The following is a 17,278-nucleotide window of genomic DNA, read 5'->3' on the forward strand; positions in this document are numbered from 1 at the left end:
AGATTTCTCACATTTCATCCAGTTCTCTCATTCCATGATTAAGATCAATTAACTACATTCTTTAATGTGCACACTTTTAGAAACTTTGCATCTATTCATTATTCATTGAATATATATTCACTTCTTTCTGTTAGACCCTTCGATGTTGCTGGGAAACCAAATAAACCATGTCTTTATGTAATGTCTATTACGTAGTAATGTCATCCATCATTCCACAGAGATAAGAAAACTATGGTCCAAAGAGGATAAATGTTTTATTTTTATATAAAATACTCTTCCTGAAATTGGAAAGAACCTATAATTCATGATCTAAGACTTAAATGGTAGATATTGTAAAATAATTATAAACATATGGTCATTTTGTTAAAAATTATTCACATTGAAATTCCAAGAGTAAGAGAGGGAGAAGGGATTTTCCTAAGACCCCACAGTGACTGCATGGTTGATTTTGATCAGAAAAACAGGTCTTTTTATCCAGGTTTACCCCAGGTCAATGTTCCATATTGTATCTGTATGTTTTCTTGATCACAAAGTAAAAACACAAACAGTACTTCTACAGAATTTACTTTATTGACGAGTGAATCAAGGGAAATATATATTGAACTCCCCAAGCTCAAGGTAGAGTAGAAGGTGTGTCTTTATAAATTGAAGGGATTCACTAGAGAAAAGTAAGAGCAGAGGCAAGAAAAGAAGGATGAGGGAGCTGGCAAGTCAGCAGAAAACGCTTGTTCTGATTCAGCATTTTCCAGGGTGCTTTAGGCTGAGCTTCCCACCACTTTTCCTACAAAAAAGAAAGACAAATATATGCTCAGTGCAATATCATTAGTATCCCTCACAGAGGTTGGAAAAAGGTTTAACTCTGTCATAGTCCATGTAATCATTTGCTTTACAGGTGTCCATGTCTGTGATTAGGCAGGGGTTATTTAAATGCACTCAGAGGTAACATCTGCCTAATTGCAGAAGGCCTGAATCTTAACAAACTTCAGAGTTTTACTAGGGTTTAGACTTTTTGGTTTTAACTGTTCATTATCTGAGAACAAATATGTATACAACTAGAAAAGGTAAAAGTGACAGGAGATATAATGGCAAGGAGACTATACTGTCGTAGTTCTAACCTGATAGAAGATGTAAGAAGTTGAACCAAATATTCAGGCATTTGGCATTTTATAGCAGACATATATCAGGCCTTCTCAGCAATATGGGACCATTAAATCAAATCGCACCTTACCCTACTGCACTCTTCCTGGTAGATTTTGGTATTGATTTTTCAGATATGTTATATAGAAACATAGGCACACAGGTACTATGCATTGATTCAATATTTATTTATATCATTCTATGTGCTTAGCCCTGTTATTATTGATAGGGATTTATATAATCCCTGTGCTTAGGAATTTTATGACTAAATTGAGGGAAATTAAGGCATTCATAGAAGAAACTCTAATACAAGAAAATGATGACAGCGATAGAGGAAGTGAGGTAACTTTTATCTGGGTTAAACTTTTATCTGGGTTAAACCCCCTTGCTTTTAGAGCAATCAGACCAAAAGATTGGTTGACTGATTGAATAAATTTTTATTAATTATAAATTATATTTAATCAGGAATCTCACAGTCAATTGGCTAAAATCTATAGCACCGTTCTTTCTTATAAACATGTAAATTCAATAAATATTGGCCCTTGATAGGATCTTCCTAGTACACTATCTGTAAAGTTTGAATGTGTGGATAATAAGGGATAATCCTCTCCTCTATTCTTTATTGAAAGGCTCTTTTCCTCAGACTAAAAGAGAAGAATGAAGGGGACTTGGTGCCTTAGCAACATATAATTTGTGATAAAATAAAATGTCTGAAAGTAATTTGGTTAAAGTAATATTTTTCTTGATAAATTTTCTCACAAGTTTTTGATTTTGATGAATTTTCAAACTTGACTGCACTTTTATAAATTTCTTTCCTCTTTTCCAAAATTATTAATAATAGCAACAAACATAACTGAATGAAAATTGTTGAAATTTTAATTAGAAATAAAGGAAAAAATAAGAAACTGTGTCAAAATTCTTAAAGATGTATAAATTTTAAAAATAATTTTCCTGAGTCAAATTTAATAATAACAAAGTAAACTAACTGTTTATGTTTTCAAATAATTTAGATAATTTTTTTTAGTTTTTTGACCCATATGTTTTCTTTTTTTTTAAATTTTTTAATTGAAGTATAGTTGATTTACAGTGTTGTGTTAATTACTGCTGTACAGCAAAGTGACTCAGTTGTACATATACATGCATTCTTTTTCATATTCTTTTTAATTATGGTTTATCACAGGATATTGACTAGAGTTCCCTGTGCTATACGGTAGGAACTTGTTGTTTATACATTCTATATATACTGGTTTGCATGTGCTAATCCCAAACTCCCAATCCAAACCTCTCCCACCCCTCCCCCTTGGCAACCACCAGTCTATTCTCTATGTCTGTGATTCTATTTCTGTTTCATAGATAGGTTCACTTGTGTCACAGACCCATATGTTTTCAACCCATCTGCCTGCAGCTTATTTCTTCAGTTTGTATGGGTGGGTATGAGTAGAACTTTCTAGAATATCTCAAGGAAAGTGTTATAGTCTTATTCTGGAAGTTTGTGTTTGCAAGGAAGTTTTGGTGAGTATGATACTTACACCATTGCCTTACAGAAGGTACATTTATTGCCATATGTCCGGCCATCAGAACCACAGTGGGGATTAGATTCTCGAGTGCAGTGGACCTTGGGGTCCTGGAACTCACCACAGTCAATCTAGCAAAGTAAACACATTGACATTGATATTAGTGCATTCTAAGGGACTGTCCCTCAGAACAGAAGTTTTGGACAGCAAACTTAGAATTATCTATAGTATTGTATGTAGTTGTGATGTAAAGTTTCCTGAAATAGGAAATCACTTTCCTTTTCTAACTAGAATATATTAAACATAATTAAGACTTTTTAAGAAATAGGGAATACATGGCTATAATTATTGTATTCAGGAGTAAGATAATGATGTAAGGCAGATGTTTACTTTTTACAGAAGAAGTAAGGCAAATGCTATAGGTATGATTTTCTGCTCCAACACTAAATTGTTCCAACTAAGAGTAGATTTTGGTCTTTAAATGGCATTTTTTTTTTAAACTGTATTAATGTAACTCCAATAGCACTCGTTCTGCACTGCTTTAAAGATCACTGCTAGGAGCTCCCAGATGTTATCTGTTAGCTTGTTAGTTTTACCTGTGGCTGCTACATCCATTTATTAACTCTTGAAAACAAAATTCCAATGTCATTATGTTAATTTACTCTGTCCCAGAGTCTGTTTGTAGAATTTGAACTTTTGTGCCTACTACAATAACTGAGTAATGGCTACCCTTAACTGCTCTGTTTTGAAGGATTCTGAGGTTGCATCAAGCCTTGGTGAGAACACATGCTATGACTGATTAATATCATCAAGTGCTCTATAGAAGGAATGATAGAGCTTATGCTACTAATATATCCCCTTGGTTCTAGTGGTCTCTCAGAAGTAGTCTGAAGTTTTAAGATTCTTTTCAATTCAGTGTCAGTTGAGTCAATATCTGGCGTGCAAATAATATTTGAGCCATTTTATTCCAGAGTACAGGCAATATGCAGTAGGTAGAACTGAACTTCTTCAGATGGCAGCTATGTTGAATGAAGTGACATTTAAACATGAATAGAGGGACCATACTTTACCCCATCACAGTTCCATTAAAATAATACTGTCTTATGTTTATTAATTGCTTCATAATCTCCAAACTATTCTCATATGGATCAACTCAGTGGTCTCACAATAACCCTGAGATGCACACTGAACAATATTATACGTATTAGCTAATATGTATAATTGTTTTAAAAAATTATTTACTTATTATTTATTTTTGGCTGCATTGGGTCTTCGTTGCTGCACACGGGCTTTCTCTAGTTGCAGCGAGTGGGAGCTACTCTTCGTTGCAGCGTACAGGCTTCTCATTGCGGTGGCTTTTGCAGAGCAAGGGCTCTAGGCGCGCAGGCCTCAGTAGTTGTCGCACGTGGGCTCAGCAGTTGTGGCTTGCGGGCTCTAGAGCACAGGCTCAGTAGTTGTGGTGCATGGGCTTCATTGCTCCGCGGCAATGTGGGATCTTCCTGGACCAGGCCTGGAACGCATGTCCCCTGCATTGGCAGGCGGATTCCTAACCACTGTGCCACCAGGGAAGCTCTAGCCAATATGTATAATTGATCCTCAGGAAATTAAGTGGCTTACCAGTGCCACACAACCAGAAGCATTGAGACCAGTGCTTGAACATACTCCTCATAGCTGACCCAGAATTTCCAACAGTATACTATGGTTGATTTCCAACACATCCTCATAGAGAGAAATAAAGACCAAGTGTCATGGTATACCCTTGACCATGCTTATAGTCAGGCCACGTAGGCTTTATTAAAATACCTTATTAGGGGACTGTATGGGCAGAGGTAAGAGGAACCATTTGTTTAAAGTATTAGCAAACCAGTATATACTGATAAAGCCCTCTGAAGGTTTGCATGAGAAAATGCCCAGCAAAAGAGCTATACAACTGAGTTTAAAAATATTATCACATATATCAGATTTAAGGTACCTGAGACTCTTAAATATATACTTTTTGTTGAAATTTGGCATCTTGTACTATTAAGATTGGGTAGTATGGTGCTAACCAGAGATTTTCTTAGTGCATGGTCAGATAGGAGATACCTAGGCTTCTTACAGTCCTACCTACAGGCCCACTCTCTCCTGTGCTCTTAAAGATCATTCCATCCTCTCATACCACTTCCAGGAGAGTAATCTTTTCTTTAGGTCTCCAAACAGAAAATAAAAGCTGGAAAATCTTTAGGATATTATAAAACATAGAATATATTTTTTTCAAAAGCTAATGCATTTTGTATTTATGTCAATATATACATTTGCAATTGTGTGCTTGAGTCAAGAAAATTCTTTAAACCACAGAATAATCATAGATATTTTCCTTTATTTCACAAAGAGCTAATGGGTAATTACTGATAGTATTTTGAAAACACAGTTTGGGTGCTAGTGATACAAAGAGGAAGTGGTTATAAATATCTCGATAAGCTCACCATCTTATCTGCATTAGGGAAACAGAGGGACAGGTAATTTCAGCACAACGTGTTGTAAATGACGTAGTGGAACAAATAGAGGCAATGTGGAAGCCGAGAAAAGGGCATCTCAAGTCAGAGATATGTGTGTCTCTACAGGTTCTAGACAAATATTTTCACGATAAACTTCTTTTCTGTAAGCATCTTTGCCACAAGCATTTTTGCCACAAACACTTTCACTGATAGCTAGTTGACCCTAAGGCAATTTTGCTCTAAAAGATAAAATTACTAAAAATAAAAGAGGGACATTAATGAGGATATAATGAAATTTATTTTTCATAGCAAAATTAAAAAGACTTTATTGCAAAATACAGCATGTTTGAATTCATTTAAAATGTGTGCAAATTCAGGGCCATATTGCACAAATACCTAATTTAATTTTGTGGGCTGTACCTAAGCATTTGCCATCAACGTCTTTAGTTCATAGTATTATATCTTTTTTTGCTTGATTCGTCTCCTCGTTTGGCATCGGCATCGCACTGTTTCTTTTTTGCTAAAATTTCTGCCTTCATTAACAGTGGTATTGTTTTCCAAATACTAGGATGCACATTTGTAACTAAGCTTTGAATTGCCTCGTAAAAGCTTCTACACTGTTGTTTGTTCCTGGTATATTGTCAAGTAAGTATTATCACCATGTTTTCTATCGAGCCCATACGTGTAGTCTTTATCATCCACTATTTTAAGACTGCCAGTGTGCTCTTCACCATCTAGACTATTATGAGGGCTAAGATTTATGTAATATAAAAATTGGAGTACTGAATCAATGGATAAATGAAACCAAACTGCCTACCAGTGGAAACCGAATCATCAACCCGAACGATCAACCTGTTAATCTTTTACGATCAACCTGTTAACTTTTACGGCAAAATTGCCATACGGCTAATTAGTTACCCATGGATAAAACACCCGGGGCAAAGATGTTTACGGCAAAGACGCTTATGGGGAAGATAGCGGAGGTGGCGTCTCAGGGCAGGTAAGGAAAAGAAAAAAAGAAAGTCTCTTACATGAAAGAGACGCCTCCTTAAGCCACCTTTCCCTGGCAGCCGGCCTTCTCATCTTGTGACGTAGCGCCTTTTGTCCTTTAGAAAACAGATATGGGAGTGGCACTGGGGGAGGGTCTTCGCTTTGAGAATTTCTAGAACCCAGCTGCTTCCCCAAACCCACTTGCCGCTTCCACTGCCCCGTGGGAATGAGACTAGGAAAAGCAAAGGATTTCAGCGAATAAAACCTAATCAACCAAACGGTATATGAACAAACCTCCTTAACATAGATACAAGCCTACATACCTGTAAATTGCAGTGGCCTTTCATGATCCCTGAAGTAAGCTCAGGAATCATATTATAGAACTTGTTCTGCCATTTGCCATTGGCCAGTTGTGTTATCTTGGACAAAGTACTCAATATCTGACCCTCAATTTTCTTAACCAAAAAATTAAAACCCCCAAACCAGAAAACACAGCTGCCATGTCTCATTCCCAGGGTTTTTATTAGGATCAAATGTGGTCACCTGAGAGTTGTAGAAAGTCAGTGCGGAATATTTGAAATAGTCCTGGAGGAGGAGTGTAGAAAAGAAACTGTTCATTGTAGGCCTGCCCTAACTGTGTCTCTCATCACATTCTGAAAGGCTTTGTAACTCATAGAACATGCTAAGTACCGTCAGACTAGATAAACTCTAATGATGGTCCAGCTTTGATAACCCAAGATTTAGCTGTGACTTCTTCCGGTGGAGTAGCTTAAGTAAAGCTGGGTCCTTAGTTGTGCAGTTGGGTGGGAGAACAACAACTATTGCCCAAATGCTTCCTCCTTTATGTCTAGAGGATCCACTACACTCACTGTGTGAAAATGTTTAGCTTAGTGACTGGGGGCAGAAAAGGACCACTCTCTGAGAGCGCCAGAGGTTGGGCGAGGTTAAGAATGCCTTTGTAGAGCCAGCCAGAAATCCCTTTTGTGAGACAAAGAGTGAGGCAGAGGAATGTCAGAGTTGAGACTAGAAAGAGCCCACATCTCTCAGAACCAAAAAGAAGTAGGCTGATTTTGGAGTGTCGTGTCATTCTTCTGCTGAGATTTTCTCTCCTCTTTTGTATTTTTATTTTAGACTCCTTTAAACGGAATCCAAGCAATTGGCTTCTCAGTCCAAGCTGAAGCAGGTCTAGACAAAGGGTGACGATAGGATTATCTTTTCTCCTTTAAAGTGTCCTCCATGAGGCATTTGGGAGACCTAGGAGAGCTGAAAGACAACCCCTACCCCCGCCTACTTCAAGTGCCCTAATACTCTGTAATTCTAGGGGATTATCCTGAAGATGGGATTAGACTAACCTAAATCTGAATTCTGTTTCTCCCACTTATTAGCTGCATTATTTTGTGCACTCAGTGTTCTGAGTTTAAATTTCTTCATCTTTAACAAGGGGCCGGTAATGCCTGTTTTCTAGGGTTGTTGTAATGATAAATCCTATGAAAACACTTTGTAAAGTGTCATGTGTAAGATTACTATTATAAACACTAATAATGTAAATTGTATCACGTTCTAGAATTTTTGAGCCCATTATTTCTTACCCTACTTTACTTAGCTTAAAACAGTTTTTTTTTTTTTTTTTTTGCGGTACGCGGGCCTCTCACTGTTGTGGCCTCTCCCGTTGCGGAGCACAGGCTCCGGACGCGCAGGCTCAGTGGCCACGGCTCACGCGCACAGCCGCTCCGCGGCCTGTGGGATCCTCCCGGACTGGGGCACGAACCCGTGTCCCCTGCATCGGCAGGCGGACTCTCAACCACTGCGCCACCAGGGAAGCCCTTAAAACAGTTTTTTAAAAATTTTAGATTGGTGTTGAATTTAACAGGTGCCTCCATTTATTTCCTTAGATAGTCCAGCTTTCGGATACTGCTTCCAGGCATTGGGTGCCAGTGTTTAGTATCAGCCTGACCTCTTATGGTTCTTCAAAGAACTGTGCCTTCCTAAATATTTTGGAATGCAGTGACATTTTTGTTACCCAAATTAGTCATCTTTGCTAACAGTGACTACAAAATCATTTAACTTGGGTGTGAAGTGAGTTTATATGGTCACTAAATCAACTAAAGAGTCAGCATCATTGCTATTTTAGTTTAATATTTTAATTCTACAAATAAAGCCAAAGAAAAATTTCAGACCCAACTTCCCTCGGATGTAGGACTTCATTTCTTCTTCCCTTTACTACTTATGTGGTTAAATCAATCCCTTTCTTTATTGTACCAGTTTTCCTAACCCCTCCCTGACTTGGCTTCTACTTTCCCGGTTTTCACGCTCCTTCCACACTACCAAAACTGGTCTAAAAAAATGACATCTTTCAGGGAACATCCATTGGCTATTTATAAAATGTTCATGATTTCTTTATATGTGCTACTCTTGACCACTCCCATCTTTTCAAAACTCTTTCCTGATTTCTGTATATGTCAGTACTCCAGTTCTCCACCTGTATCTTCTCTATCCTTTTTATTGTTTTTTCTAGTTTCCTCCTGAGTATTCATGTTCATTTTCAAGAAAATTTTATACACTTGATTTTCTCTGAGAACATGTTTTCCCAGGTGATGCTAATGAGTCCTAGACTTTTTTTTCTTGAGTCTTCAGCAAAATCTCTAACTCTAATGTCTGTTGGTCAGAAATGTACAAGACACTTTTAGTCAACAATCTGATTCTTACTTAATATTCATTTATGACCAAAATATAACTTTATTTTTCCCTCCAAACTAGTTTTACATTCTAATTTTTCCATTTTTCATAACAGCACCATTCTTCAGATTCCCCAGCCTACCCTCAGATTAAAACATCATTTCTATCCCCTTGCAAGTGTTGTCTTTCATGTATTTCTTTATCTTAAGCATCTTCACTAATTCCAAATTTACTACCTATACCCACCCTCAACATTTCTGACCTGAGCCAATGCAGTCAATTCTGTTCTCTTTTCCTCCATTTCCTTCAAGTTTCAGAATTCCTTCAACATGTGGAGACAGGTTATCTTACTTGAAACTATTGTTTTAATTACTTCTTTGTTTAAGACATGTATTTGTTAGACAATTATACTGCTCAAAGCACTTTCCCATGAACTGCACAATGGCTTTCTGTTGCTGGTTATAGGTAGCATGGAGCTGTGGAAGCTCACTCAGTATGGAGTCAGGGGTCCTGAGTTGTAGACTGCATAGCTTTACTGCTGTTGGTAAACTTGACTCAGCAAGGTCCTCTTTCTGAGGCTTCAGTTTTCCTCTGTAGTTAAGTCGTAGAGGCTGGTTAACATCTCCAAATTGTATTTAGGTATTCTGTCAGTATATTAATTATAAGTGAATTCAAGCTAATTAGGAAAAATGAACAGCCCCAAACATATTCTAGTCATGGAGCATTGTTTTACTATTAAAATTTACCATGTATTTATCTTAAAATACAAATAAAACTGAACTTAGATATCCCCAAAATTATTGTAAAAGAAAATGGTTGCCAATTATTGTTTTTGAGAGGTTTGTTAATTCCAATCAGAAATATTCATTTAAACATCTTTTTAAGTATATGGTTCCCAAATACACAGCCTGATAGGGGAAATAAGAAAAATAAACATAGTGTAGTAAGTGCTTCTAGAAGCAAAATGTATCCAGGTTAAAGGACTATCCTTATTCTGAGATTATGACTTTCAAGCATTTGTTATTATACTACAATTTCTGTAATGAAGGGTGGTGATGGTAAATTGTAGTTTTTAAGTTATTTTTATTTTATTATTATTTTATGTTATTTAATGTTCCTACTTGGAGTTGGTAGCATATTAGTCATTTACATTTACAGGGAAGTGACCATGAATTTGTAGGACCATGAATTCCAAAAGTCTCAGAACATGCTTTTTGTTTAGCTTAAATAATATTTTTGAAAGAATGAGAAACTTTTACAAATCTCTAATTTAGACTGCTAGCGGTAATCTCCCATCAGATGCTTCATAATGAAGAGACTTCTTGGCATGAAAAGATTGACTTGAGTGTTGGAAAAAATCATTCTTCCTTTTGTCTTGGCTGGATCAAACTTGGGCAGGCATGCTTCTAAGGTTAGTTTCAGCTTTTTCTGCCTGGCTTTGGGACTGTCACCCTCTTTCCAGGCATGCAGAAGAGAAGGGGTAGCCTTGATGTCATCCTAAAGGTGATACACTCTTTGCCCTTTAATTTGTGTATTTATTTATTTTTGGCTGCGTTGGGTCTTCGTTGCTGCGCACGGGCTTTCTCTAGTTGCGGCGAGCGGGGCTACTCTTTGTTGCGGTACGCGGGCTTATTGTGGTGGCTTCTCTTGTTGCAGAGCACGGGCTCTAGGCATGTGGGCTTCAGTAGTTGTGGCTTGTGGGCTATAGAGCGCAGGCTCAGTAGTTGTGGCGCACGGGCTTAGTTGCTCCACGGCATGTGGGATCTTCCCGAACCAGGGCTCGAACCCATGTTCCCTGCATTGGCAAGTGGATTCTTAACTACTGCGCCACCAGGGAAGCCCCTGCCCTTTATATTTGAATGGAAAAGAGACAGCAGTCTTCGCAAGGCATGCTTGGTTCAGACTGATTCAGATACCTAAGCCAGAAGGGGCTTTAAAGATCATTAAATCCAACTCTTCATTTTACAGATGTAGAAACAAAGGCAATGAGAAGGGAAAGAGACATCCTTCAAACTACACAGGCAGGAAGTTTTCAAATTGGAGCTCATCTATATAGTCTCCAACATACTTGAGCACTCCAAAGTCAGTACATCCCAGCACTAGATTCTTAGAACGCAGATTCAAAACCTCCCACCTGGGATTATTGTTCAGTAAGCCTGGCATGGCCCCTGAGGATCTACATATTAATATTTAGTAAGCATCCCCAGAGATCCTAAAGCAAGCAGATAGATTATTTTAAATGTACTTTAGGAACCACTAAAAATCTGGGAAACATTAACAATCTGGGAAATGAGAGCCCAAAGAAGGGAAGTGACTTTTGTGTTAATGAGAAAATCAGGATTAAAGTCCATATTTTAAAAACCTATGTGTAATGGTCTTAATCATATTTTACTACCTAATGGGATATAAAATGTACTGGCTGGATCTCATGTCCTTTTCATGTTTCTTTTTTTGGATATTTAACATAGGCTGTGCTACCATATGTATTTAAACATAAGAAATCAATTTTAAAATGTACAATTATGTATACCAGTACAAACACACGTGTGCATGCATTAGACACACACAGGTGCATGCACACACACACTCACAGAGGCAATTAATTGTAAGGTGTGTTTCATTGTAAGATACATTCCAATTTCTGAGATGCTAAAATTTGAAAAAAAAGTCTTATGCAATGTAGTAGTTATATTAGGATTGGAAAATATTTTTCAACTTCTTTGCCAACTCCAATTAGTTGGCAGTAGTGTCTGGAAACTTTTGATGCCAAGGTTTCTTGGGCACAGCAAGGCAAACAACAACCAGTGCCAAGTCAAGTATTAATGTTCAATATGGACACGGGATGTGATTGGCAGAGCAAATACCTCGTTTCTGTTGCCTTTTTGATAGTTAGAACAAGAAAACTGGAAAAATGTTGGTGGATTAATTTGGAAAAAATCAGCCAAACAATAAAGATAATTTGTGCCCATTCCAATTTTTAACCCAAGTTGTATTTAAGTTTGATTGATCAGTTTGTGTATACTCAGTACAAAGCACTAAAGAAGTTTTCTGTCAACTCTTGGTTGCCTTACTTCTAAAAAGAATATAATAACCGCTGTCTTAACTCTTTCAGAAGCTGTTAATTATTGATCAATAACTAATCCTTTCATAGTTTTTGTAACTATGCATAGTTTACCAAATGCTCCCACATAGTTTATGTAATTTAAGTCTAATTCTATGAGGTAAATAATAATATCCCTTTTCTATAGCTGTGGAAATTGTAGCTCAGAAAAGCTGAGTAACTTGCCTAAGATCACACAGTGAAATCAGTGAAAGAGCATAAATGTTACCACAAGTTCATTCTATTTTTATTTATATTCATTTTACTTTAACAAAATCTGGGAGTGGGTGTTTAGTTTCTTTTAAACTGAAAACAATATTCTCATAAAGATATTGTGGTTAGAAAACTAAGTACTTCTGCTGTTTTCTTCATCTGGCCTGCTTGTCCATTTCTTTGCTCTTTTACTCATAGACAACCTCTTTGGTCAGGGAGTACCAGCCAACAACCACTCAGGTCTGAAGGATAAATAAAATTATGTACTGACCTGAACTCCTTGACTGAAGACACCTGAAAAAAAAGCATAAAATCCAAACACTGTAATTTCTGAATACGCAAAAAGTGAGATTTGCAAAATGAGGAAATCCCCAAGTCTAGGATGATACTTGTTCTTGGTTCTTGGCCATCTCAACAAGTCATGGCTTGGTTATTTTCTTTTATATGTGCTCTCCTCTTAGGGAACAGTAGAAACTTGGCAAGTGATGTGTGGATATGGACTGTGATGAGGTAATATTTCTTGGAGGTTGGAGTGGGGTGAGACAAATAGTCTAAGGATCTGGAGATTCTTGTTACCGTCTTGGCCCAGTCACTAATTTACTGTGGGAATGATTTTTATCATTTCTGGCATCACTTTGGAGAAGTTGGGTTGGAAAGTTTCCTCTAACTCTGCCATTCCAAATTTCAGTGCTTTTGGTCCCTCCCCAAAGACTTTGTCACAGGCAATTGAGGAAAGGGATTGGGTTTGTTGTTTGTTCTTTGAGTCCTAAATTGTTCTTCTGCTTTCTATACTCAGCTTTAAAGACTTGGCCCAAATTTAGACTGGCAAGGACAAACTAATTTTCTTTGCTGTGACTCATTTTTCCTGCTACATCTCTCTAAATTCCCAAAAGAGAAGAAGTCCATAAATACAGTCTTGCATCTTTATAATTGTATGTGTGATTTTAGGTTGTGGCTAATTAGCACAGTAGTTTAAAATCCTGAAATAATAAAAGTCTTAGCTTCAATCCTGGTACGAGCTGCTGAATTTTGATAAGGATAAGGAGCTTTTAAATTTGAAAAAATGTTAATGCTCATCTACTGTAGTGATTACGAACCTTAATGCAATGGTGTGACTGATTATTAAAAATACAGATTCCCAGGACAACCATTTGAAAAATTCCATTATATAAGACCAAATACGGTCTGGAAGTCTATAGTTCTGTAAACACTCCAAGTGATTTTTATGACCAGGGAAGACTCATTGTTACAATATTCAGTCATTTCTCAGCTGTACAGATCTTTGATCAGAAGAGGAGAGATTTTGCCCAACGTCTTATATGTATGAAATGTCAAAGTGGAAGCAAGCTTAAATAACAATGCCTGAGTCCAACTAGTACTCTTGTTATTAAAACTTAGTAATAGTAACATTAATAGACATTTTTTGAACACTTAATATGTTCCATCCACTATGTTAAGCACTTTACATGCATTTTCTCATTTACTTCCCTATTTAGCGCTAGTCCTTTTATATTCCCATTTTACAGATGAGGAAAATGAGACTCAGAAAGGTCACACAGCTATAAAATGGAAATGCCAGGACTGAAATTCATTTCTCTTGGTCTCAACATTAAGGCTCTTGGGCACTATGCATTTCCAAATGCCAACATGTCTATCAAGGACCCTGTTTTAGTATTATTGATAGTATTTGTTTGTATTGGTCAACCAGGTCCAATTAAATAGATCAATTAGCCTTTCTAAAGAGAAGCAATACGAGGATTGTCAGTTGATTTCTGAGTCAGTCTTTGCAAGTAGATTTTAATATAGTCAAATCTGTTTTTATGTCATCTCAGCAGTTGACTGAGCCACTTACTCGAGTTACTTGGCTTTAGTAGTCAAACTTACTACATAATATCACAGAAATCGTTTATCCATTTTTTTATATTTCTGAATGGATTTGTTTATGAAAATATGACCACTTTCCCGTGAACAATGACTTCTTCATCTGCTCAATCTCATTGAAAAATTGTTGTTTTTACATGTTTGGGCATTTAAATTTCTGATAGCAGCAAAATTCAACTACTTTTGTCATAGAAAATGGTACACCAGACCTGGAAGGTCCCAGGACTCAGTCTCATGTCTAGGATTCTAAAAATGAGAGAATCTCTCAGAGAGTTGAGCTGTTTCTCTAGTTGACACAGGACACTGGTAGATGAGATGGGCCTAGGTTTTGGGTCCAGAGACTCTAGTGTGTATTTTGCCCACTACAGTAGCATAGAGTAGAATAATAAAGAAGGAAAGAAATAGATGCAATGGCCCTGTTCATTCACACAGATGATGATGTGATGAAAAACATCAAACTGAAGTACAGTTGTCCTTTGAACAATCTGAATTCATAGAATATATGACTATTGCTCATTTAGGTGGCCAAAGATATTCCCCTACTTGAAGAATTATTTAGTTCACCAATAGCATATATGTTTCTGAATTCTAAGGTTCAATAACTTTTTTCTGAAGGATTCTCCAGTTGAGTTTCCTGTTTTCTGCTTGTTTCAATTTCAGTTGAGTCCTAACTGGAAGAATAATGAGGACTGGAAAGCTTTTCCTTGTCTTGGAAAGCCAAGCTAATATTTAAAATAAGTATCCATTCTCCATACTGTTTCTGTGGAACAGACGTCATCTGTGATGTCTAAAGACCCGGATTCAAATTCCAAATTCTGCTTACTGGTTACAAGTCCTTGCAGTTTTCTTAACTGTTTGTGCCACAGTTTTCTTATATATGGAATTTGGATATGAATACCTTGCTATGTGTATTGGAGATAATGCATAAAAGCCCTGTACATGCCTAGAATATAGTATATGCTCAACAGATGAAAGTTATTTCTGTAATTATTACCATCACCATTTTCATCATCACAGTCACTATAATGATCTCTCAGAATTGGTCTTTTATATAAAAATTGTTAGGATTTTGAACTATGGTGGACAAATTCATTTGTCTTTTCCCGTTTAGTATAAGTATTGGATTTTAATTTTAAGGGGAAAAAAAACACAACTCACCTGAATAAAAGCCGAAAAGAGCCAGAGAGAGGAGCAGAAGGACACCTGATATTTTCATGGTGCTGGTTAGCTCACTCAGATTAAGGCTGCTTTGTCCAGCTCAGGTTCTCTGTCAAGACACTCCCCAGAGCTCTAAAACACACACTCAGACATATATATATAGACATGATGGAGGGAGCTGGGATCTCCACCTTCTTTATAAACTCACATTCTATAACCATATGCAGTACTATATAGGCATTTATTGGAACCAGTCACCAACTTAAAGAATGCTTTATGCTTCCCATCAATCTTAAAAATTAGGGCAATTGTATGAGTCGTACCTTAGATCTTATTAGAGGATGTCATTTTCTGCCAGCAATCTGCGCTTTCCTAATAGCCAATACATCCTCCTTGCTCTTCCCTCTAAGGTTTTGCTGCATGAAAGGGTTGACTGACTCATTGATGGAGTCCCACTTGGTGCTATGTCTACATGTCTGTGATCCAGATGAGTAACCACAGGGGAATGGAATCTTGGGTGTAACTTGGATTTTCAGAGTCCACGTCATCCAAGGTGTACCTGAAAGAGGTAAGTAGTCTACATTGTCACCAGAACTGTATCAGCAAAATCATTTTCTGGGCAGAAATCTGATTGTTATTTTTTAAAATATTGTTGTCAAATGCCAGTGATTTTCAATTTTGAGCCAAAATGAACAAGGGAGTCAATGTATCTTTTTTTAATTTGTAAAAAATATTTTTAACAGTTACTGAACTGAGGAATATTTGAGATGCAGAATATTTAATATTTCTCCTTTTTCTGAAAAGTAAAAAAAGTAGTCATAATAAAGCTCTTTATGTTTTGACTCCTTGAAAATATACTTTTCATACAAAATTAGATGAATCCTACTGTCATGGCCAATTTAATTGCTAGACAGGTCAAAGAGTGGGATGCCAAACCTTTCTTTAAGGGAACAACAACAAAAAACCCCACCATGGTTATAGTGATAAACTATGAGAAAGTCTGTCTCAAATCATAAACTGCTACTAAAAATATCATGAAGAAAAATATAACAATTTCGACTATGGGAAGACGATGAAAAATGTGCCCAATTTAAACACAAGTGATTAATGCAATGTATAAATAACTAACTTAGAAGTTATATATCTAAATAATTGGTTTCCTTTTAAAACAGTCACTTCAAGAAAATATATAGAAAGTTCATCTACTATTCCCTTTAGTTCAGGATATTTGTTTTCCATTTGGAAGTTACATATTTTTAGGAATTTTACTTTGATTCATCTCAATATTTAGGATGCATTTTCTGTCTTTGAAAATGGCGACTATATTTCACTGAATTTGATAATCAAATAAGATATTACTGTTTATTCAGAACTGAAGCGTGACTGTGATAAAAGTGAGAATTATTTTCTTTTCATTGCCTCCCTGACAATTTTTAAAGACTTGAACTTAAATGATAGAGGAGAGAGGAGTATAGATAGGATTGGGAAGGGAAAGTATGTGCCTGGCAAGTGTTAACCAAACCAGTGTTAACCACCCAATGCACAGCAAGCCAAATGCTGAGCTGCTGAGGTTTGCAGCAGAGAAGGGGTTTCTTCATGAGGCAGCCAAGCAAGAAGATGGGAGAACAGATCTCAGATCCACCTCCCTGAAGGCAGTGCTTGGAAACTTTGAAACATTGCAAAGGCTTGGTTTTAGGTATGGTGCTCCCTTCCTCTTCCCCATTCCACTCCCAATGCTTGCACTTTTGCCTTCTCCGTTTCTTTCTTCTTCTCTGTGATCAGAATATTTAGGGCCAGTCTAAGCATAACCTTGTGTTTCAAAATGAAAACAGTTCAAAAGAGTTAACACAGAATGAAAAACAGTGGTGGTCGGTGATATTCCATCATAAAAATCCATGGTGTCCTTCCTAAGATATCTGCTTAAACTTCTCTCCCCCAAATTTCATTTATGGTAGTTGCTTCTGTACCTTGCTCTGAACTCTCAGGATCTCTGTTTACCTAATGTTACTGTCTCTTCACCTTCCACTCTGTCCTTCCCTACCTCCCCCATCCTTCAAGAGCTTTCCTTCAATAGGCGCTTTGGTAGAATGATTCTTAGGAAGAATGAATCTACCCTCTTTTTCTGAATGTTT

General features: G+C 36.9%; 1 protein-coding gene across 2 annotated transcripts; it reads right to left on the reverse strand.

Annotated features, from left to right (window-relative positions):
• Window positions 1-556: 556 nt before the first annotated feature.
• Window positions 557-15,578, reverse strand: LOC132422015 (serine protease inhibitor Kazal-type 6). 2 transcript variants are annotated; one of them, XM_060006856.1, is made up of 5 exons: window positions 15,470-15,578; window positions 15,147-15,278; window positions 12,379-12,401; window positions 2,667-2,782; window positions 557-781 (listed from the first exon to the last, which is right to left on the reverse strand). In XM_060006856.1, the coding sequence occupies exons 2-5, from the start codon at window positions 15,202-15,204 to the stop codon at window positions 736-738; spliced, it is 243 nt and encodes an 80-aa protein (XP_059862839.1). In that variant the 5' UTR covers window positions 15,205-15,278; window positions 15,470-15,578; the 3' UTR covers window positions 557-735. The 2 variants fall into 2 exon arrangements, with proteins under 2 accessions (XP_059862839.1, XP_059862840.1); XM_060006857.1 differs by having other exon boundaries at window positions 15,147-15,255; window positions 15,470-15,512.
• Between the last annotated feature and the right edge of the window lie 1,700 nt (window positions 15,579-17,278).

Source organism: Delphinus delphis, chromosome 3, assembly GCF_949987515.2.
Source record: "Delphinus delphis chromosome 3, mDelDel1.2, whole genome shotgun sequence".
Classification (NCBI taxonomy): Eukaryota; Metazoa; Chordata; class Mammalia; order Artiodactyla; family Delphinidae; genus Delphinus; species Delphinus delphis.

Coding starts and splice junctions, on each gene's coding strand:
- LOC132422015 (XM_060006856.1), bottom strand. CDS start 15,204: ATGAAAATATCAGGTGTCCTTCTGCTCCTCTCTCTGGCTCTTTTCGGC. Junction 12,402..15,146: donor TCTTTTCGGCTTTTATTCAG/GTGAGTTGTGTT, acceptor CTTTTTTTTCAG/GTGTCTTCAGTCAAGGAGTT. Junction 2,783..12,378: donor TCTTCAGTCAAGGAGTTCAG/GTCAGTACATAA, acceptor TTACTTTGCTAG/ATTGACTGTGGTGAGTTCCA.